General features: G+C 29.4%; 1 protein-coding gene across 2 annotated transcripts; it reads left to right on the plus strand.

Moving 5' to 3' along the window:
• Nucleotides 1–1,312: 1,312 nt before the first annotated feature.
• LOC106458065 (PHD finger protein 14-like) lies at nucleotides 1,313–24,742 on the plus strand. 2 transcript variants are annotated; one of them, XM_013917520.2, is made up of 6 exons: nucleotides 1,313–1,538; nucleotides 7,418–7,559; nucleotides 11,683–11,958; nucleotides 13,457–13,572; nucleotides 18,828–18,936; nucleotides 20,300–24,742. In XM_013917520.2, the coding sequence occupies exons 1-6, from the start codon at nucleotides 1,510–1,512 to the stop codon at nucleotides 20,369–20,371; spliced, it is 744 nt and encodes a 247-aa protein (XP_013772974.1). In that variant the 5' UTR covers nucleotides 1,313–1,509; the 3' UTR covers nucleotides 20,372–24,742. The 2 variants fall into 2 exon arrangements, with proteins under 2 accessions (XP_013772974.1, XP_013772975.1); XM_013917521.2 differs by lacking the exon at nucleotides 18,828–18,936 and having other exon boundaries at nucleotides 1,315–1,538.

Raw genomic sequence — 24,742 nt, forward strand, 5'->3', positions numbered from 1 at the left:
TGGTGAATAAAATAGAGAAGAGGGGATGCCTAGAGAAGATATGTACATTTCTCACACTAGGGGGAAATTAAGAATTTTTTTAAATATTGCCTTATAAAATTAAGAACTTAAAACATGTATACTATTAAAATGTAGATTATTAGCTACAATTTTACACTATGCTAATTGGTATAACATAAACAAAAAGTAGTTTAATAACATTTTGAATGTAAGTCACTAAAACCTTGTGATGTGCTGTAGATGATGCCCAGGAATATAGGATTAACAACATACCACGTGAACTACTCATGAGCATACCTTGTGAATATCTTTTTTTATTATTATTGTTCATTATCTTACCCAAACTAACCTTATCTAACTTAATGTATTTTTTATGTTTTAGTTACTTTTATAACAATAAATAAAATATATACATGAAAAACAAGAAATATAGTACTTACCTTTGATCTCTTGTTTTTTGCAGTTGAAACTTAAGTCTCCCCCTTTTTTTGTATATTGATGGTACAACTAAATGATTTTTATTAATTTAAATAATGCATCTAAGAACACAAAATAATAATACATAAAGCAAACTGGCTTTCTAACTATTGCATAGGAGCCTTAAAAAATTCATCAATATTCTTGATCTTAGCACCAAGATAGAAACCTTCAAACTGAAGACAAGATACTCTGTACTGAAAACAGCATAATATAATATGTCATTAGATAGATTAAAAATTTGGCTTTGCACTGGTTGTAAATAGTATAAAATGTTAGTGAGAACTATTGGCAATTTATGAAAGAGAGGATGTGACAGGTGGGTGTGGCAAGTGGGTCTGATTTTCTAGTTTATGGTTCTGTAAACAAATATGATTGAAAGCTATAAACATTTGACTTTGCCTCTATTATAATGAGAAATTTATGATAATTTCCTTATTTCAGAGAAGGGTGATGAATAGATTAGAGAAGAGGAAAGAACAAATGACCCAATTTTCTAAAGGGAAAATTGAGATTTCTTTAAAAAATTAATAACTTAAAACTAATATTAAAATGTGATTTAATAACTACGTTATGGTGTCAAGTTTTTTCATATGTGTTGATAATAAATTAATTTAAATTTTCAATGTATCTGTGAAAGATCATGACATGCTCACTTTAACCTATTTGTAGCAAGAGGGTAAACAGTTGGCTCTTTATTTAATTACTATTGTTCATATTCTGTAATTCTTTTTACTAAATTGTAGTCAGCTAATGAATGCATATATCAACAATGCCTAGTAGATATATTAAAGTGAAAGGAGGTTAAGAGCTTATTAAAACTATTTAAAAAGTGTTGTCAGAGTTTAGATTCTGTTCTTTAAATATTTCTGTCCATAAATATAATAAGTCTTTGGTTGTTATATATTACAATTAGTATGTTTTAGTAGATGTGGAATTTGTCACCAGTCAAAAGACCAACACCAACTGGCAAAGTGTGACAGCTGCCAACTTCATTATCACCTGTATTGTTTAGATCCACCACTCACTCGAATGCCAAAGAAGACCAAGTCTCAAGGCTGGTAAGAAACACAGAATTTTACATATATAAATACTTTGCTATAAATTATTTATAATACTCTTTTTACAGAGATATGACAATAAGTAATCACAGTCATTCTGGAGTTGACAATCTATGGTGACTAAAAGAATTGATCATTTGCCCATTGTGCAGTGATTTGTATTCCACATACAACTTCATATAAGAATTTGTTTTTAAATTTCTTTCATTCCTATAATCAAGGATTCTGAAATTGCTCTAAACTATTGCCTATCACTGTTTACCATTAAAGCATTTAACTCTTTTCCACACAACAATGAAGTTACCACTTTGTACTCATTTAAAGTCCTTATAGTTTTGATACTACTAACTTTTGTATATAATATGTGTATCTTCACAAAATTTGTCAGACTTTCAGTAAACATTACAAGTCTTTTACATACAAAAAATCAGATGTTTTAGTGAAGTATTTTTGATAAACTAAAAAAAAATTTGCCCTTGAGATATTGAGTATTTGTTTTGAATAGTCTGTGTGCAAAGTGATTTTTATGTTAAGATTAAAAATACTTCTTTTCATCTCAGATTTCATTTGCATAATCTCTAAAACATCCTAAACACATTTCAAATGTTTTTCCTTCAGTACAATTTTATATTTTGTTTACTATTTTCTCTACCCTAACTATATGGTCTTAGATGATTTGACTGACCTTATAACCATCATAAAAATTAGGAAATAAATCTAAATTATCCTTTCTTTTGTTTTAGAATGACTGCAAATTGTAATGTGGAACCACAAATGTTTATTCTAAATAGCTTAATTCTCATAACAGTATGCATCTATTTTTATATATATTATTTTTTTATTTTATTGACCTTTGAATTGTGTCTGACTAGAAATACCCTGACACAAGTTGAAAATTACACAGCGAACGTGCATCTCACTTACCATATTGAACACCATAATGCGCAAGCTACTCGCTGGTATACCCCATGAAGATTTTTATTTTTTTTATTATCTTACCTAATAAATTTCTATTTTTTTTTTACATTTTAGTTATTTTTATAATAATAAATAAATAAATAAAACAAGAGAAAAATAAAAATGTCATAATTAAATATCAAACACACTTTTCAGTAAAGCTTTATATTTTATCTGTCATTTTCTCTACTCTTACATTATACTTGATTTTCCAGGTTGTAAGACAAGTAATCAAAGTATAATGAAAATAAAGGTTGCAAAGTGCAAAATGTATTGTTAGTATTGATCACAAAGAACTTATGGTCAGAGTTTATACTTCTCACCTTTTCACACTTATTTTCTGCAGTACTTTTATTGTTAGGAGCTGGCTTAGAAACTAGATGAAACAAAATGAATAGTACTGTCTGTCGTTTATCAGTATGGAACACTAAATTCCAAAGTAAATCTCCTGAGAGTTTCTTTTGATCTTTTTCACTCCTAATTCCTATGTTTGTTCTACTGTTAGCAGCTGAAGTAAAAATCTGGCAAATATAAAGCAATGAATCACACTCCTTACTTGGTTTGACACTGTCAATATCAAATAAGCTCATGTGGTGCAATTCTCAGAAATTTCCCTGCTTTCAAAACACAGTGGGATAGGATTTATCAACTTGTTGACAGTATAATGATTTGTCTAAAGTATTATAAAATGTTTACATTATGACTTTATAGAAAGTCCCAGTGATCCAATAAACTTGGTAGATATTTGAATATTAGTTATCCTTCTGGGTGGTCGGATTTAGTGAAATGTAAACGTGTGTAAGTGCTTATGAACATCCTATTTCCTACATTACCATGCTTACACAGTAACCAATTAATTTATAGTTTCCAGTAATATGAATATGATCTGTTTTGGTTGAACTGGTATTTTTGGCTTAGCTTTCTTACATATCACTTTAGAAACAAATTATTCAGAGATTACTTTTTTGTTTGAATGTACAATATGTTCTAAAACTTCTCCATTTTTTTCTTAGTTTTCACTTTGTTTTTTTACAAAACATTTTTGTATAAATTTTCCTTAATCTATACACTTGTACGTAAAGATGATCCTCTTCATGTGTAGATCAGTTTTTCAGTGATAAATGTATTTCTTTGACGTTTATAAGGCATTCTATCTTTCTCAAATTACATAAATAAACATTTCCTAAATTACCAAGTCCTTAGTTTTTATAATTTGTTTTTATTCTACCTCATTGTAAATAGTAAAATAACACCAGTTCAATAAACAATTATACTCATTTAAAATAAAAAAAAAAAAGTACAAATCTCTTACATATATCGATAAATTACTGTACCGATAACCCAAAAATTAACTAAATTGTATTTAGGTCTAAAAAATATATATTATTATTATTATTATTATTATTATTTTCAAATAAATACTTAAATGTCAGTAAATAAAAAAAATATTTGGAAAACAATGATCTCTACTACTTACGATGCAATGAAGTCCTTGTTTTCACCAGTGGGTTATACTTGTCCAACTTCACGTGTGGAGATGGAAAATTATAAATTACTGTACCGATAACCCAAAAATTAACTAAATTGTATTTAGGTCTAAAAAATCTAATTTCTGTTCAGTAAATATCCTTGAGCATAATATTTCAAACTTTCCAATGATATAAGAGCTTCTCTCTCCTAAATAACTTGGGAAGACTAACAGAATTATGTAGAAGAAATGTAGAGCTTTCAGTTGGTTATAAAGTTATTGGTATACAAAAGTAGGCCTAGATAAACAAGTCTTCTCAAGTGGTGGGCAGAGTCAATATGGTTGATTCACTAAATATTGAGATATCTCAGCAAATAGAGAAGGTAGGGGGGGCTCTTATTTTATATTATAGCTTGCCAATATTGTAAATTTGTTTCTAATTCATAAGAAACTAAACGTTGTGCTGTCAGCACAATAAAATGTAATCTCATGAAACTCAGAAGGTGACATACCACATGACACACAAAAATCGATATTTAGCCTTTTCTTTTTAATATTTACTTTCAAATTAAGAAATTAACTAATATATAATACTAAAATTGAATTATAAACAAAAATATTGATGCCAAACTTAGACATACATTTATAAAATAATAGTTAAATAAAATTTTGAATGCAAGCCTATAAATGTGATGACATGCCCTCTGACCCCCACCTGTGTCAGTAGGGTTAATCATATCTAATACTTGAAATTAGATACATCAATTTTCCTAAGTTTCAGGTGGCTTACTCAGTAATGTTACATAAAACCAGAAATAATTTAAAGTTTCATTTTTTGATTCGATGAGAACTGCAATTTGGGACAGTATTGGCTTTCATTAGCCTGGGTAAGATAATAATATAAGATACTGTAACAGATCATTTGAGTTAGAACAATATCAGTTTTCATTAGTCTAGCCAGGTAAATTTAATAGTAACATAAGATATGTGATTATATGTTTGCATGTGTATCTTTGATGTGGTTGTTACATAAAGAGCATCTTTTCAGTCTAGCCAGGCTTATGGGAGCATAATTATTAGCTGGTCATGATATTGATTTAGTGTTGTATGTTTTTTTATTGTCATTACAAATATTAATAGAAATTGATTACAGAAATTAACTGAATGGTTGACTTTTTTTTTAGGATTTATTTGTAATGTTTTGCTGGGATATAACTAAAATATTTGAATAAATATGCATTAAAGTTACCATAATTATTATACATTTCTTCGGAACGATAATTAATTAAAACTGAAATTACTTTGTTATTCCCTAGACGTTTAAACAAATTAGTTTTGAATGTGTATTAGGTTATTAATCCTTAATTACTCGTGTGCCTTGGTTTGACACACCTGTCATATAGCTTGTTTTATTGCATTGGAAAAACAAAACTACTGGATGAAATTGTTTGCAATTTGAGTTGAAGATACTAAGATTATGTAGCTTCTGTGAAGTAAAATAACTTGTTAGCCATGGCATAGTGCTCATAGAATGGCTCTGAGTTTTAAAGTTGTTTGACCACGTCCGTGGTCTCGGATTAATTTACTCTAATCCTGCCTAAAATAATTTCAAGTGCCACGGCTACTGAGGATTCCCTCTTGTTTTGATATGATACTTGCATGAATTTTCAGCTTTGGAAATTAGTATCATATTTTTATATCACACTTGCACGAATTCTCAGCTATGGAAATTCAAAAAGATTTCTTTATGAAATGTTATTCTTTAAGAAGTATACGCTTACCTTTGTTGTAGTTCAATTACTGATTTTTACATCTTTCTCAATTCTTAGAAACCTTTCAGTTAAAGTCTTTATTCTATAAAACTACAAATTTTGTCTGTTTTGATTCAAGAATTTCATCACATGCTGTTTCAAAGTATTTACTGTTACTGACATACAATAAATATAACTTTTTTACCATTACTAACATTATAAGCAAGCTTATTTTAATTTTTATATGAATCAATCATTTGTATGTACTAACCATGATGAAATGTTGGTTCAAATAAAAAGTTATTTTCTAGTTATCTGGAGTTTAAAGGTCGTTTTTCTCCAACCTTTTAATCAAAATGTGTAAATCCCTCCCGTGTGCACTACAAATTTTGAAAGACAACAAAAAAATTAACTTTTGACCAGAAGATTTCATTATAGATATATAATAATGTATGGTGTTTTGTCTTTTACTCACTACAGGGAACCTATATTTTTCATGTATTTCATTTATGCTATTAATTTATTCTTTTGAATTATTCAACAGACAAGCTTTTTTTTTTTTTTGTCCATTCTAGCAGTTTCTTTGGCCAATAAGGATTAACAAACAGGTGGCCTTGTCAGCAAAACAAAACTTGATACAGTTGAGTGCAAAGCATCGCACTACTACAAACAAATCTCAGCCTGATCTTATTCCACATGAAACATTTGTTTTCTTATCATAGTGCAATGGTACAGTTGAAACGAAGTATGATGTGATAAAGCAAGCTTTAAAAAAATCAGGACTGTAATTGTGGTAGAAGCTGTTTGCAACCTTTTTTTTCTTCTTCTAGCAAAATAACACAAAGCTGAGCTTTTATCCTTTTTACTGATCTCTGAAAAGAACAGAAAAAAAATCTTTCATTATGTGTTTAGATCATAAGCCTATGATGTTTCAAAGATGAGATGTTGGAAGTTTATATAATACCAAAGTTGAGGAACAGTGATTGGCTAATTGTTTTTATAAAACTATACTTATGAAATTACAGAGTTCAAATTGGTGCTGTTTTGTTCAAATATATTTTGACTTTCGTCCTAGGAAGCTATGAATGCCATAGTATACTTTGAAAAAAGTTAAGGAAAGTCACAATCACTTATTTTCTTTTGGAACATGTTGAAATAATCACAAAATAATTTTTTTTTTAATATATATATATATATATATATATACACGCACTTCTAATTTTAAAAGTTTATTTAAGTGATGCCGTAATGAATACAAGTAAAATCTATTATTTCACAAGTAGGTTATTCTTTTCTCTCAATAATTTTATACCTGATATTTTCAAAAAATATTTTTTAAAAGTGAATTACAGTGACAAAGTTTTTAAAGAAATATTTTCTTCTATTGCAATGCTTTAATATTGTATGTAATGAGTTAGATCAGTTTGAATGTTTATAATACAATGCATTAATGTTTGACTTGAGTAATGTAATATGATAAAGACAAACTTACATTTTGTAAATGTTATAATCAATTAAACCTATTAGTCTTAGCACTAGTTTTTTATGCATCATGCATAATCGAAATAAGTGTGTGTGTGTATCATGTGATCATAGCTTATAAGTTTTGATATTTTTGTTAAAAACCTTTTTTGTAAGTATGAAATATTAAATGTAAAATGCCCATGAAAGCATATTTACTATTAACAGATTTTCCTACTTAGGCAGTGTAGCGAATGTGACAAGACTGAAGAGGATGACCATGAGGAAGAAGTAGACCCAAATGCACCACGAAAGTTACGTGATCATGTCAAAGGCCCAACAAAATTCAATCCAGTTAACAAGCCAGCTTTAGTGGAGAGAAGGGTGAGTACCAGTTTAAAAAAAAAGTTTTCAGACATTGTAGTTTGTAATTTTGTAACTCATTTAGTGAATATTGTGGATTTTATAAATGGGAAAAGCATTTTTCAACTATACTAAAAAAAAGTGCTTTCCAGGTGTTTTCCTTTTTTGCTGCAAATATGAAGATAAACTTATTGTTTCATCGTGAGCTTTTTTATTCTTTTGAAGTTTTTATGTTAAGTACATCATGAATACCTTGTTTGTTGCTTTGAAAATTATATTTGATATTACTTATTTTCACATAGCATCATTTTGTTAAATATTGTGCGAAGTATTTAGATGAGGAAGGTTGGACACCCCCCCATCTAATTTCATATTGATAGAATTCTTGAAAACCGAATGTCTTTCTTTTCAGCATTGGTACCTTTATGTATTGTTATTGCACTTTATGTTAAGAGAAGTACAATTTCCTATCCTTTGTTACAAACAAGTTTTTATTTCACTCATCCAATGGACGGGTAATCCAGCTAGTCATTTATAAAACTGGCTTTGAAATGATAAGAGTGGTTTTATTGGTGACTATTATTGCATACAGTGAAACAGTCGTATAAGATCTTGATCAGCAGTAAGTTAAAACTATACATTAACAAAGTACTTATCAATTTTTCTTTAGTTCTTTTCTGCTCATCCCAAAGCAAAAGTTTTTATTTGATAAACTTTCATCCCCTTGAGAATACAATTAGTGGTTTTATTATTATTAGTAGTAAAGCTTTATGATCGGTGGAATTTGCTAATTGATTAATTGTTCAGCTTATTAATCAAGTACATCCAACTAATTGATTATTCTCTCATGATAGCATTGTTTATCACCTAGAAATATGTTAGTTAGATAGACAGTTGAATTGTATTTAGGTTTTCATCTTATATTTTACTTAATTATGTGTTAAGAAGCATATTTGAAAGGTTTAATAATTATTTTTATATAACCCAATGCCTTCTCAGTTCACAAGAGTTAGTGTAATATACGCGTGCCAACACATTCTGCAGATTGCTAAAGTTTCTATGCCCATTGATGTATGTCATGATAAATAATAACAATGCAAAAGGAAAGGAAAATAAAACATTAAAAATAAACTATATGTGAAAATGTAAATGTGTACAGTTAAAAATATAACCAAAATATGATGTTTTAAGAATATTTGATGAAATATTAAAAGGTACATACATTTTTCCTATGTCTTAATATTAAACATTTCATTGTACTATACTATAGTCATTAGAAAGTGCTCATTTTACACTATAAGCCAACAACAGTTATTTAGAAATTGGTGTGCAGTTGCCTGTAGTATTGTTGGCTGCTTGATCCCCAATAGCATAGTTTTTTTAGCTAAATATGTTATAGTTAGAGACAATTAAATTGTATGTAGGTCTTACTTTTATATCTTAGTTAATTATATATTATTTATGTTTTAAAATGCATAATTGAAAGATTTAAACATTTTTTTAAAGTATATATCATACTTTGCATCAGTTCTCAAGGCTTATGCATCTCTACTGAAGATACTGTTATTATTCCCTGAGGCACCGTTGACTTGTGTTGAGATTAGTAATTAAATCTAAGGAACAGGGAAGGAAAATAAAACATTAAAAATTAACTATATATGAAAAGGAAAAGCCCTGAAATTATGAATATAACCAAAAGATCTTTTAAGATATTCTACAACAAATTAAAAGGTTAGTACGTTTTTTCTGTTTCTTAATTTTAAACATTTCATTGCACTGTATGTTGATGATAATAGCTGCAGTTAGTAATTTTGTAGAGAAAGAGAGAGAAATGAAATATAAGCATTTACCTTAAAAAACTTTTGATATGCATTTAGGAGGTTCAACAGGTCATACAAATGAAATTGGAAAACCATAAGATGGGAAAAAAAAGTATTTTTATACTCATGTTGTTTTGTTGGTTCTGCAAAATGCTACTTGGGCATATTCTTGTAAACTTAGATTTTAATAGTCCAAGCTGGGTGAAACTGGAGAAACACAAGTGTGTGAGAAACGGAGAAGTCCAACTGTACTAAGAAATGTTTGAGCAGTATACGACAACAATAACACTTTTGTTTTCTCTACTCAGTACTTTCTATCTAGCTAGATCTAGTGGTAATTAAATGGAGTTCTATGTGTATAAATAGGTTGACTTAATGGTTTAACATATTGTTTGGCTGTTAACTCAGTATATACCTTGTAATTTTTGTCAAATGCAGTTAAATGAGCAAGGTATTCAGCAATCAAACTTTTTTTTTTTTTTTGAGTGAATAAAGCATGATGAATATTAACTTGCCATAACTTTTGTTTTTAAAGCAACCTTACCCTAACTAACACTGGTTACATTTAACATTTTAATAAGTAAGGAGTAGACTATGTTAAAGCTATACTGTTATTTAGTCCAAACAAGGTAAACACTAACAACAAGCATCACTGTGTATTTGCGTAACTTCAGATTAGAGCACAAGACATGCATACCATTGTTTACATTTGCGTCAGCAGTAGTAGTAATAGCTGTATTATGGTCTGGTAGTTATGGTGGTTGCCTCATGAATTATTCATGGATTCGATACCTGGTACCAACAGACAGGTTTGCTATTTCACCTGTTGAGGCATTTTAATGTCACAATCAATCCTAGTATTAATTGATAAAAGAGTAGCTCAAGAGTTGGTGTGTGCTGCCAGCTGCTTGACTTCTCTCTAATCAGCAATTCAAAACTAGGGTAAGTGGTAGATAGCTGTGTTACATTATGTATGTTCAAATCTACTGGATATTCTTACAGAAGAAGATAAAAAGTAAAGATATTTAGGGTTAGTGAGTATGATAAGCTAGGAATTCTGCAGTGGCAAACTATTCAGATGGCAGAAAAACTATTTGTGTGTGTTCATAAATTTACTGTTAATCAAACAACGCATACAAGAACTCTTTAGTTATTGAAAACAAACTAAAACTGTTAGAGAGAAACCGAGCTTGACCCATAATGTAGTTGGAAAAATATTGCCTTTATCAGTATAGGACCTAGGATACAAGTGGAAATTGTGTCCCTACTGATCAATGCTTTTGCAGTTCATCAGTGTTTTATGCTATTTTTTGCACAAGTCCTTCATTAAGTAAAGATAAGTAACAAATATAAATAATTAATATAAAAATTAATCATATTTTCAAAAATCCAGCTTATTTTTTCTATTTACCTCTGTCACCTTCAGTGGCAGAGGTTATGTTTTCACCACTGTGTATGTGTGTGTTTTGTCAGCAAGATTTCGTAAATGGCTGAATGGATTTGGATCAAAGTTGGACTATGACCCAACTTAGAAGTGATTGTTTTTGGGGGGTCAAGGTCATGAAAATCCAAAAAGTCCATATTTGTTAACATGGGATTGGTTTTTCACACTATTTTTGCTCCATAACCCAGTCAAAAATTATCAGATTTTGATGAAACTTGGTGAACACATGTAGAATATTATTCCTCATTGTCCTGCCAGAACTAATCCATGTTCATTGATAATGATGGACATATGGACACATTTTAAAATTTTTAAAAGCTGAATATGATCATGATCAATGTTGTGTGGCAGAGGTATGCACTCTACTGAGTTCCCCTCTAGTTTTTAACAGTTACTTTCTTTGTATGTAAAAGTTTGTGTGAATAGACGAGAAAATGAGTATGACATTATTAGAATAATATAGACAATTATAGTTTCATTGAAAAAATAATTATTGGAATTTTAGGCACACTCAAGCCATTGAACATGTGATGCTAATCAGTGTAATCCTCAAAACACTGCAGAATTATGCTTTTTTTTCTTTCAGTAAGTTAAAAAATTGTTTTGTTTTATCAGATTGATAAGTTAAATGCTACAATTAATATATTATTTGAGAAATAAAAAAAACCTGTATTACACTTGACACTATGGATTTAGTACCAGGTATAGAAAGAGGTCAATGATACGAGTAGTAGCAGTTTCTGTGATGGTGTAAGGGTGTGTTTAGGTGTATTTTGTAATCACACATGACATGTAAATGATTTTAAATAATCATATAAGCTGTTGAAAAGTTTGTATAAAGTGTGACTGATTTCAACCGTTTTTGCTTCAACTGCTTTAGGTAATGAGAAGAGGAAGACAGCAAAGGCAGTTGAGAGTGTCTGCTGATTCTATGGACAGTTTTCCAGGAGAAGAGACAGAAACAAGCATGGATGTGTCAGACACAAAAGACTCCACACTAAGCACAGAAGAAACTGAAAATACCACTTACAGCTCTTCTTCAAAACAAGTATCTAAACAAAAATTAAATATCCGTCGTCGTCGAGGTGGTCTTCGAGTGTCAGCCAAACGAAAAGCAGAAGTCCTTTTGTCTGAAACTGAGGAAAAGTTAGAGGAGGTTAGTTGTGAAATGAATATTGTATGTTTTCAGTTTATTACTTCATAAGAGATACATGAGATTAATTCCACATAGCTAACCTCCATTAAATGTTTTTTTATATAAATTACTGAAGCTTTATGATATATGTGTGGAAATATAAATTCTTTTGGGCTAATAATAGAACAACTTTCATGAAATAAAATAAGAACATTCTGTTTTAGTTAAAATGAATTGTTTTGTAGAATTATACACATACTTTCTCTATGTTAGAATACTTTTTTTATTTGCAAGCTTTTGGCCCTCTTTCCAGAGCCTTCATTGGGCAGCAGTCTACTAAACAATTCCAATGTGGCAAGCTTAAAATAGTGAATTATTGAGCTGTTGGAGTAATATGGCTCATTACTTCATCAGATTTGCTTCCAGTTTGTTGTTATTGCTTGGAGGGGAAATTTAACTCGTACATGTTCAGTTGGAATCAAGTTCAGTGAGCGTGCTGGCTAGTTTATTTGTTTGATACCCTCTTAATCCAGGAAGTGTTAAAACAGTTGAGCATGGTGGAGGGTGTGCAGTATTATAGATCAAAGGAAAGTTCTGATCAGTTGCACCTAAGGGTTGTATGACTGTTTCTATATCATATAATATTCATAGTTACATGTCATAACCCATAAAGGATATTGTGGCCACCACTACCGATCTCTGCCCAAACATCTTTGATATATTTGTGTTGGATATAGGCCTGGTACTGTTCAGATGTGTACATGTCTTATATGTGATGTGACTGCACTGTGAAGTGTGATTTATATCCGAGTAAAACATTCATCCACATATTCTTGACTGCTGAAAATTAGTTCTTTGGTGGTGACAAGTTAGAGAAAATATGCCATCCATTCCAGTTTACTCATAATGTCATTAGTCGTTTTGCCTAAAGGCCTACCCTTATGAAACCAGTTTTTAACCATTTGCATGCTAATTTATCATCCAGTTACTGCTTTTAAGTATTGCTTCTGAGAATCACTGTTTTTTTTGAGCCCATATTGTCAAATAATGGTTAACTTACATCCACATCCTACTAATCACAATTTGAAAGACTTGTAACTATTCTACAATGGCTTTTGTTGTGTTTGATCAGCTTCTAGCCAACCTACTGCCCTCAACATCCTAAAAACAGCCAATGTCTTTTTTACAGTCTGTTTTATATATTAAACATATATACAAGTTGTATTGGTAACACCTTTGCTCCTTTTTATCAAACTGTTTTAATTTCTTTATTGAGAGTTTAATTAGCTTGCTGAAAATTATAAATTAAGGCTCATGTTTTAACAGATTTGGAATATAACATAGAATTCTTTTGTATTATCCAGCTGAATGAAGAATGTAAATTTTCTACTCTCAGATTTAAAAAATATATATTGATATAGAAACTTCTTCATCACAAATCATAATCCTCCTCTCTCACAATCATACTGTCTTGATTGATTTTAGTTATGAATAAGTAACAAGCTTTTATATTTTTAAGCCTTTACGGATAGTGACTAGGCTTAGTTCAACACCTACTCGTAAAGCAGCAGAAAAAGACCTAAGAACTGACTGTGTTCGTTGTGGAGAATCCGGTAGCAACACCAACCTTGTGAGGTTTGTGTTTTTATTGCTATGTAGATAAATATGAGGCATCATTCTTTGGTAATACAATGAGAACAATATCCTTGTTATTTTTCAGTTTATTAAACCATATTGGTTGTGTATAATGCGATAAAACTTAATATGGATTTTAACTGTTAGTTGAGGCAGTTATATTTGATTTTTCCAAATTATTGTTTTCTAAATAACAATAAATTTTGCTTTAATTGGACTTGGCACACTTGATTAAAACTTTCCAGTCATGGAAATTTCTCATACTGATCTATTTTCACGTTTTAGATACTTAAAGTCCAAGATAGATTTTTTTTTTCTTGCTCGTACTAATCTAGCTTCACTTTTTTAGGTATTGGAAGTCAATGTAACATTTTTTCTTGGGAATAGTTTTTTCTTGCCCATACTGATCTAGTTTCACCTTTTAGATACTGAAAGTCCAAGAAACATTTTTTTTTCCCCTTGAGAATGTTTTTTTTTTCTTGCTCATACCGATCTAGTTTCACCATTTGGGTATTGAAAGTTCAAGAAACAGTTTTTTCTTGGGAAAAGTTTTTTTCTTGTTCATACTGATCTACTTTCACCTTTTAGGCATTGAAATTCCAAAAAAGTTTTTTCTCGGGAATAGCGATAATTACCATAACTGGTCTTTGTTTTTATAGTGCCCTTCATCTTTCTGAATGCTGTTGATAAATCTTTTCTTAAATAACTTTAAAATTTTATTTTTTATATCTAAGTGAAGAAGAAGGTGTTTGTATGAATTGAAAGAAATTTGTATTTTTAGAGACCATAAAGTAGTGTGTGTTTGTGTTAACAAGTTTTAAGCCAGAATATCAAATCTAATCTTAATCTAACATTTGAAAATACATTCATATTGGTGTTGGAAATGTTGTTAAATCTTGCTAAGTGGGCTGAATAATAAAATTAATATACAAACTTTTTTATAAGGTGGTAGTGAAAAAAACATCAGTTGTCTAGCCTTTTTTTTTTTTTAAGCTGACTGTTATTCTTGAAGTATGAGTTTGTTTTATAGCAATTAATAGCTAGGAAATGAATAATTGTTGTACTTTTATTCAATACTGTTTTAATATTATTTATCACTAAAGTTTCAGTGGCTATAAGACTGATAGTTTTTAACTTCTCCAAAGCCACAACATATTTTGTTAACTCAATTTGGAGTTAAAAGCTGTTTTTGATGTTCATAGATTCAGATATTAAACAATATTATTTTCAATTTTCTGAATTATTACTACATGGTATTAGTTTTAATACTTAAATCCAATGTTAAATTATTAATAGTTTATGATTTAACTTGGAATAAAACATATTCTACTTGGCATTCAGTTATGTAGATATTATAGCAGAAAAATACAGAAGAAATATTCATCATTTTGCCATGGCAATAACGGTAATCTTTTTAAACAACAATGTAACTGAAAACTTGTTTTAATCCATTTGCAGCTAGTGGTGGTCATTATGCAAGTTTTCCAGAATCTGTACACTTGTGTTTTTTGAAATAATTTAGTTATTTTTAACAATCATAACAATATAAATATACAAAAAAATGCAGCTACAGCATGGTAAGCTCTGAAAATACAAAGAAATGCCTAAAACCTCTCTAACAGAATAACAGTTAAGGACCATTGTTTTGTTCAAATGATCTTTATAAGGTTTTATTAGAGAAATATCCAACTATTTGGATAAAGTAGTTGCTGTTAGCTCTTCATTATATGTAATGTATTAAGTGAAAACCAGTTACACATCACATAATGCATCATTCACAAGGTTGCTAGAAAGTTTTTAGAACAGTTTACCTATGAAGTAAATAGATATATTGTACATGCATGCATACATTATTATTATTAAATATATTTTAATGTTTGTATTGTATCCCTTTTGATCAAATTTATAGTGAATGACGAGAGAAAACTTAATAGCGTTCTCGTCCTAGCACACCCTGATAAAGTGTTGAGGAAACTTGTATATTTAATCTTGGCTGCTAATATTCTGTCTAACAAAACCCAAATAATTTGGTTCACTAAAGATACACACGAACCCCATAAGTCAGGTTTTCTTTTGGTTAATTTCTATGTAACCAAAATATATTATGGATATGTTTAGGGACCATAAGTTTAACTTCCTAGACTGATTTCATCTAGCTCTGTTAGATGTTTAAAGCAATTTGCCTTGTATATTTCAATGCTCTTTTATGTTCAAGATGTCACCATTGACAAATATTTTTCTACGGTGTGTTTAAATTTCACAGTGTTGGTTTTATGTGTCTAGTTTGAAAGATATTAATTGAAGCTGCAGTGTCTGTTTAAAGAACCACACGATCATTTAAAAAAAAATTACCTTTACTCCTGTTCTATAGTAACTCCTTTTTTTATTGTTTTTTATGGAGGCTAATGGAAACATTGAATATTCTTATGATCAGCTGTACTGTATGGATATATGATTGCATACTATTTGCCAGTAGCATGTAATTTAAAGCTGTAATGTGGGCAATTTCTGACTTGAAATTCAATGTTGTATTTCAGTGGAAAATAACTTCTCAGTTATAATGGAATGAAAAACAAAGCACTACATTTGTGAAGTGCTATGGAGAATCTACATGTGCTGTTCTCAACAAGAGAATAAAATGAGCAAACTTGCATTTGTTTTGAAATGGTGACTTGTACAATGTGACTGAAAATTGAAATGGGTTGCATCATTTTAACTCCTTACACATGTAGAAGTCTTTTAATATCTAGATTATGAAGTGTACTACTATTTTGTAACATTATTTCCACTACATTCTTATAAAAATAAAAGGCTATTCAGAATATTTTATAAATAGTGGTCATATATTAGAGACTTTTATAATCCTTCATAAGGCTTAGTCTAATTACAGAAACTGGCATAGTAAATCACCAATGATATATATAACTAATCGTAGTGGCCAATTCAAAATTTTCTACTTTAGAAGAATTCTGAACTCTTTCAAGTACGTAAGTCATAAACTCGTTATTGTGTATTAATGTTGATGGTTTTAACTTTGAAGATTTATGTAATTTTAATGTGAAATTCTTCTTCTTTGATAGATTTTCAAAAAAAAATATATATATATGAATTATTTGTGAACAACAGCATTGTACCTGTTAGTGAAACTTGTAACATGTAATTATATTAGATGTTTAATGAATATTTAAAACATTGACAAACACAGTATTACTTAACTAGCAGGCACCTTTTGCAACAATTTGATGGTAATTTTCCTAAAAGTAGTAATGAAAAAATAAAAAACGTGCAATCAACCCAATGCCTTGGATCATAGCATAAATGCAATATGATTGTCTATTGAGCGGTTTACAACCATCTTTTGTCATTCCTTGTGTTATTTCAATAAGCAAAATTACATTGCCTTTGTTTTTAAGCAAAAGAGACTGACTACATTGCATTGTTGTCAAAAATTTTGGATTTGGATACAATGGATGTATCCAGCATAATAAAGTGCTCAGGTTTGCCAAGGTTTGGAGATTTTTTTTTTCTGCTGGGTGCCACCATTCTTTGTCATATTACTGAATGCAAAAAAAAAAAAGCCACTGTTGAAGAGGAGATATTCGATTCAAATAATTTTATTTGTATAAATCCAATACCAGTAAATAAATATATATACATAATCACATTCCTCTCTTCGTGCATTTTTTTGCCTTCATGCTCCTATCTTCAAAATATTTCTTTCAATATCGATATGAAATTTTAGGAATTGCAAATAATTAATAATTTTCCTATAATGTATTCTTGAAAAGAAGCATACACATACACGTGTGTATGTTCCTATGATTAAACATTCAGAAAATACATGACAGACAGACAGACTGGCAATTATTGAATCTTACAACTTGTAATTTTTATTTCCTTCTTTTTTGATTTCACCTATTATACATGTTGGACAAGAACACGAGAACATCTTATTCGGGATCATCCTTTCTATCATTCATTCCAATTGATCAACAGCCATCTTATTCGGGATCATCATTTCTATCATTCATTCAGGATGATGATTTAATAAGTTTTTGATTTAGGGTTTTGACTTTTCTTTCCCATGTATAGTCTGGCCTTCCTGACCAAAACTTAAATGACTGGTGTTTATAGTAGTTTGATATTGTCCTGCTTTTTTCTACTTATTCTGATTAACATGTTTCCTAGAATATTTGTTCTAGCTTTTTTTTGTATGTGTTTGTGAACAATGAGGCACTCTTGTCAAATAATTTCCTTTTAAATTGCAGACCTGTAGCTATTCTATAAATCTACCATTCCCATCTCCTACTACACTTGTAATTAATAATTAAGACTTACATGTGACTCAAATATGTTTAGACATAAAACTTGGTTTAGTATGGTGTAAATACCACAATTCATTTAGTAAACACACATGCACACAAACAAACTTCATTAATCAAATACAATCACAGACTGCAGTTCTTTTGAATACAAATGTAATCTCGTGAACTTAAATCAGAATCTTGCACAAGGTTTAAATCAGCTGACCTAAGAAGGTCTAGTATTAAGCAAAATGCATGTTCAGGAATGGCATTCAACAAATAGTATTAGTTGAACTGTTTTTATGCACTACTTATTAGAAACCTGTAATATATCAGATAGAAAAAATGTGATGTAAATTATCAGTGTGGTTGTGATGTCATATCACATCTATTAATCTTTTCTTGATTTGTAACTCGTTGACAGTATTGTGGCACATTAAACTTTAACTGCAAAAGCTCTTGAGTGCTAGGTTTTAAAATTTCTGTCCACTGAAGTTTGCAGACTTGTTTCTGTAGTCTGTTTTTGAGTAATTTCTACTCAATAGGAGCAACATCACTTTATAGATTGCTGCCATACTGTTGGTTACATGATTTATATAACTTCCAAAGATATATACTTGCCAAACTACTAATAAGTAATGAAAAAAATTATATATTTTTATTATATAGTAGCATAATATTTAATATTTTTTGTTACAAATATTTAGCTTGGAAATGATTTAAAATGCCTCTGCATAACAACATTTTCATATGTTCAGATTTTGTTATCTTTGTGTTTGTTTTATTTGTTTTTTATAACTGTCTGCATGGAAAGAAAGGGTAAAGAATCCAAATTTTTTTAAATTAATTTATTAGTTGTTTATCATTACTTTGGTAGGGTTAGTTTTTGGGGTTTTGTTTTGTTTCTTGAGTTGAACTTATGGGAGGTACTGTACATTGGGGCTGCTGTAGGTGTGATGAGTGCAAGAACTGCTTCCATTTCCACTGTCTGGTTCCTCCAGTGAAGAAATCCCCTAAACCAAGAGGCTATACCTGGTTTTGTGAGGACTGTGACCAAACTGTATGTATTTCAACCTGCTTGTGGGTTTCAAAAGGACAAACTATTTAATTTGAAGTATTATTTTTCTTTTCTTTCTTTTTCTTTTGGTTTTAATTTGTATAATTTATATATATATGTATACATACCCTTTAAGAACACCAAGTTCATACAAAAGGATTGTTGATGTTATATTACCTAGTTAATTGCATAATGGTTATATAAATGTGTAAGAACTATTTTTACATCAAGGATGACATCATAACTTCATTTAATGGAGTGATATTGTGTTGTGAAAATGAAGCATTATCAGTCAGTTGATGAAGTAGTATCTTTGAAGAAATGGGTTTTTGTGAAAAGTAGCTGTTCTTATCCAACAGATGGTGTTTTGTGAAGTAATATTTTATTGACATTACTGATGAATTGAGGGAATAAAAATTTGTCCTGAGTATTCAAAACATTATTTTTTAGCTTTAGTTGTTTTACTTTTTAATCTTTTTCATTAGAATTAATCAACATAAACAGATCTTCAACAAAAAAATAGAGGTTTCTAAACATTTCTTGCCATATTTTATTTATAGCTGGTGCTAATTTAGACATTTTTTCAGCATTATTTTTTGAAATCGAAAAATGAAATATGACAAACAGCTTGTTTTATAAATCTATCAAATTCAAGAATGCTACTCTTTGTTAAAAAATTAGATTAATGCAGAATTTTACAATTAACTCTGTTTAATTTTTTTCAAGCCAAAAGGCTACCAGAAATTAACATAAAATTTTTAGTGTTTTTAAAATGAGCTTGAAAATTGCTAAGAAAATCTTATGGTGTATTGAATATTGTTTATATTATGAAAATGTTGGAGCAACCATTCAGAATTGTGTTCAACATTTAGCAGTTCATTTGTTTTTGTGTAAATTTATTATATCTCATTCTTTCAGTATTAGTCATTATATAAATAGTTCAGAATAAAATCTTTAAAAAAATTTTACATTCACAGTGCAGCAAGTTCTTTCTTGCCCTAGAGTTCAAGAGTTAGACAAAAGGATTTTGAAATTTCATGAAAAACATCCATTCTCAGAAAGAATTGTTTGGGCTAAATGATTGTGCTTTATAGTTGTTTTGGTGTTCTTGTTTTAATTTTACTCTTTTAAAATGAAATTCCTCAGTCATAATTGTGTTCATATACTGAGTTCAATCTAAAAAAATAATTTGCAATTTGTTTTAGGTTTTCTCATATAAAAAGCATGAATTACAGTTTTTATGTATCTAACAGTTGTGTTTATACAAAAAATACATTCTATTGACTGTTCACATTTGACAGTAGTTAATATTTTGTTTTATCTCAATTAACTGAAAAATGTTCATATATGTGTTGTGATATTCTAGGAAGGACAAGAAGGATCCAATCATGTAATGGAAGAAATCAAGACCGAAGAAGAGATTGAAACATCAACTTAACAAATAGTAACAAGTGAACTGAAAAGAAGGAAAAAGTAAAATGGACCAGAACGACTCCTTTTGAGATTAATGATTATTTTAAAAGTATTTACAAATACGATGCTTTTAATTTTGTAGTGGGTTAGCTTGGAATGCAAGCAGTTCACTTTCTACTCATGAAATGCTGTGAAACCTTAGTAAGACAAAGCCAAGAAGTCCAGTGGAAACTTACAACTTGTTTTCTTTTATTCCACATCATAATCACCCATTTATAAATCTAGTCAACTCAGTTTAGTTACACAGCTCAGTCATATATTAAAACATTGTTAGTTAAAATACAGATCATATTGCTTGCTCTTCCACTGTTGAGATATACTTTTGATTAAGTCCGTAGAAAGAACTGAAACCATGTCTTTCATATTGACTACTTGTTTAAGAATAACTCCATAAGCCATTATCACTTTGTAGCAACTTAGCTAATCAAAACTTGGTACTGGCTGGAAATGTTGGACAACTAAGATTGTGGATTTTAATGGGTGATGTGAGAATTTGCTTAAGTATACAAAAACTGAAGTTCAGAATTTCGGATACTTTTCTTGTTGGCAAAAGGTCTAATAAGAATGCTGTAAACAAACAGATCATGTGTGTGTTGCTTTTTTTTGGTATTAGTTCCATGAATGAATGTGTTCATCTTCCGTGCAGACGAACTGGTTTTATATATACACTATTTAGTTTACCCAATAATAATAAAAACAACAACATGTGTGCATTGTATGATTACAAAACAAAACGTTAATTGTTGTTGAATGTAGCCATTCCATTGTATGTAAACATTGAATCTGCATCATTGTTTTAGCAGTTTATTATATTTAATCAGTGTTTCATTACTGACTTTTATTCATGGCATTAGTTTATGCAAATATACACTAAACATAGCAACTCAAGAAACATATGGTTTAGAAGCGAAATCTGCTAAAAAAAATTGAGGCATAATGGGGTTTGAGCTTTCGCACAGAATTTCAGACTATTTTGAAGAGTAGAAGGATAAATATGCAATTACCTCGGCATCTAAAAACACTTAACTTTACAGATATATTAATAACAGTTTTCTTTAAAGTACGTGTAGTGTGACTGAGTAACAGTATTATTTCAGTATAATATATATACAGTTTCATTCATGCTAAGCTTAGTGTTTAGAAATGTCAAAATCTGTTTTTTGTAAATCTGTTAGCTTAGATTTTGACGTTTTTAAGCAATGTTAAAATGTTTTAGTTTCCTGTATTTTTTTAGACATACAACACTGTTTTTGTAGGATGTGTAAGTACATACCTTGTTTTCTACATTTGTGAATAGGGTTGAAGTCATGTCGCTTATTCAGCTTAAACAGATGTTGAAATATCTGAAAATTTTGAATCTCTAGGTGGGTACAAATAACATTTATTAATGGGTATTTGGAAAAAGAATTGGAAGTAATTCAATTTTTTGTTTCTAGTGACAGAAACAAAATCTGATACTGGTATTTGTAAACATGTTGTTTTTTTTTCTTATCAAAGGCATTCTTACCGATTGCTGTGTGAAAAATATAGTTTCACTCTAAATTAAGTAGCAATTTTTTTATTATTGTTTGAAAACCAGGTTGTGTATTGAAGGAAAATATTTTGCACTTGCAGTAAGTATGTCTTGAACTTTTAACAATAAAAACTGTGTTTTATTTGACGTTTTTGAACAGTGTGAAACGAGTTACATAGATTTGTTTAATCCCTGCTAGTTTGATTCAGACATTTATTGAAAGTGAACAGCCACAAAACAAAGCTCTAGGTTAGAAACTATGTTCCAATTGGACACTGCGTACGTTGATGAGCGTTATTGCATTAATACCCTTGTAGAGTGATAATTATGTTGTTCTTTACTGAACATTTACATAAGCTATACCTTATATACATTTTATCAGTACGTACCAAAATTTTAAAAAGGCGTGGTACTCTATACGTTTTATCAGACACCTTGGTAATTGTTTATCAAGTTATCTAATTTATAAAACTTTGATTGGTGTTATTTAAAAATATTTTGCGGTAAAAATAAAACGGAATTTGTACGAAAATCTTTTGAACTGATAAAAAAATGTAAAGATAGATCTGATTTGTAACGATAGAAATTACAAAGTGGTTTTAATTATTCTTTATGAAAAGATAACCGTAGTGTTACAATATTAATCAATAAATTTTCAATTAAATTCCAACAGCTTTTTAACCGTTTGGGTACCTTTATAGCTTTTATCTATAAAAAAAAAAAATAATAGCCTTAAGGCTAATACCATAAAACGTAGGAAAAGGGTAAACATTTTAAATTTAAAATGTTTTCCACAAAAAAGAACACTTATTTGATTCAATCAGCTTTTTGGATTTAACTTTTTTAATACTAACTTTGTCTCGGGGTTGCAGTTCAGGTGTTACTGAAATTTGATTGGAATATAAAATATTCATACAACAAAAACTCGTTAACAAATAAATTAGATCTAGAAAGTGATGTGCCTCGAAATACTTAAATGCCAGCGCCTTCTGTCGACAGTTGTTGGTCGGCTATCATGAATTTCAAAAATAACTTGTGCCACATTTTCTAAACATCTTTACAGACGTAGAAATATTTCCTTTAAGAATTTACTGTTAACTTTCGGGTACTGTTTTGATTTGGGAATGGGAAATACAAAAGCATGAAGCCGTTAAAACATTTTTGTGACCATAAATATTAAGCACAAGTAACAGCAGTAATCCTAAACATCGATTCATGTTTTAGTTTAATGATCTTATCGATTTTCATAAATACTTAATAGTTTACTTTTTCTTTCACAGTAAAGCTAGAATTTTTTATGTAAAAACTGAAACTGTACTATTATGTACATTCGCGGGCTCGAATCTTGAGCTGGCTAAGTTTTTACTCTTTCAGAAAATACCCCCAGTGGCTTATAACGCTAAAAACCGGGTTTCGATAGCTCCTTTCGTAGCTTTGTGCTCAACAACAACAAAACTTTAAAAAATATATAATATACCGAAATCTACTTTTGTCGTTAATTTTTGAAACGATGAATTAGCTTGAAACGTAACACCTTAAAAAGATAAATTGTCAATCCTTAACATATTGTAGGAAAATGAATTGTGTGTGTGTGTCTTAGTAAGTATATCCGTGTGCCATGTGGATTTATGGACGAGTTTTCGTATTGGTTTGTGTTGATATATCTAAACGAACTATGTTACTTCACTACAGTATACATTACTGAAATTTTCTTTTATACAGTTATAAATCAGAAAATGTTAATAAAAACTAAAACTGTGGCTTGAAGAAGAATTGATAGGATGTAGCAATATAAATTGCATTGTAAGTGAAACTAATTAATGATATATTACATATCTACCATTAAAATGGTGATGATTAGGTCTAGAAAGTGAGAATAGTTTGTGTTTAATGTTTGATTAATATTTTAATTTTTCTATAAATAACGTTTGTATGTCACAATTCATAAGTAACCCGTAGAGCTATTATAGGTTGGCGTGTTTCTGTGTGTATTGTAAAATGTGGTAAGTGTATGAAAACTTAAAACATAATATTGAAATGATTTTGATATGTGAGTGTTTTAATATGACTTGCATAGATTGCTTGGTATTTAATGTACAAACCATTTAAATTCTAACAAATTTAATGGACATTATATTATTTAGTTCTAAATAACCTGTGAAATTCTGAACCCTTATATATGACGTTTCAAGATGCTCCATTATTTCGATATAGAACAAGAATAAACCTGATCAATGCTAAGATTTTTGTTTGGAATTTTACTGCAGTTAAGATAGGATAGCTCATTAAAGTTTCAGTGAATTTTATCACTTCTTGCATGAACAGAGCCAAAGTTACTTTAGTTTTATATTACGTTATATAGCTACTCAGTTTCTTTTAATTTCATAGTTTAGCAGCTGTTTATTGTTTGCGAACAATTTCGTGTTGTTTTTGTAACATCATTCTTTTAAGTAGTTGTACTTATTTCCATTGAAGACATTTATATGTTTCTTAATTAACCATATCCTTTTTTTTCTGATTTTATTTTATTGACTTTGTATAATTTTTAGAATAAATAGTTTTTTTATTTTATTGTGCATTAAAAGGTTTGTAAACTGCAAATCATACATATAGGATGTTGGAATTGTGGTGTTTGTGTTATATATATATATATAAATGAAATGACTTTCTTTTCGTGTGAAATTTGCGTAATGCACCAGGAAAATAATTATTCAAACTTGTACGTAAAAATACTTGTTACTTCAGTGTAGAAATGTATGAATGTTGTCTAAAGTTTTAAAGGACTTGTGAAGTAAGTGCTAATAAAATAAGTTTTCATGCTTA

Source organism: Limulus polyphemus, unplaced genomic scaffold, assembly GCF_000517525.1.
Source record: "Limulus polyphemus unplaced genomic scaffold, Limulus_polyphemus-2.1.2 Scaffold411, whole genome shotgun sequence".
In the NCBI taxonomy this organism is placed as follows: domain Eukaryota; kingdom Metazoa; phylum Arthropoda; class Merostomata; order Xiphosura; family Limulidae; genus Limulus; species Limulus polyphemus.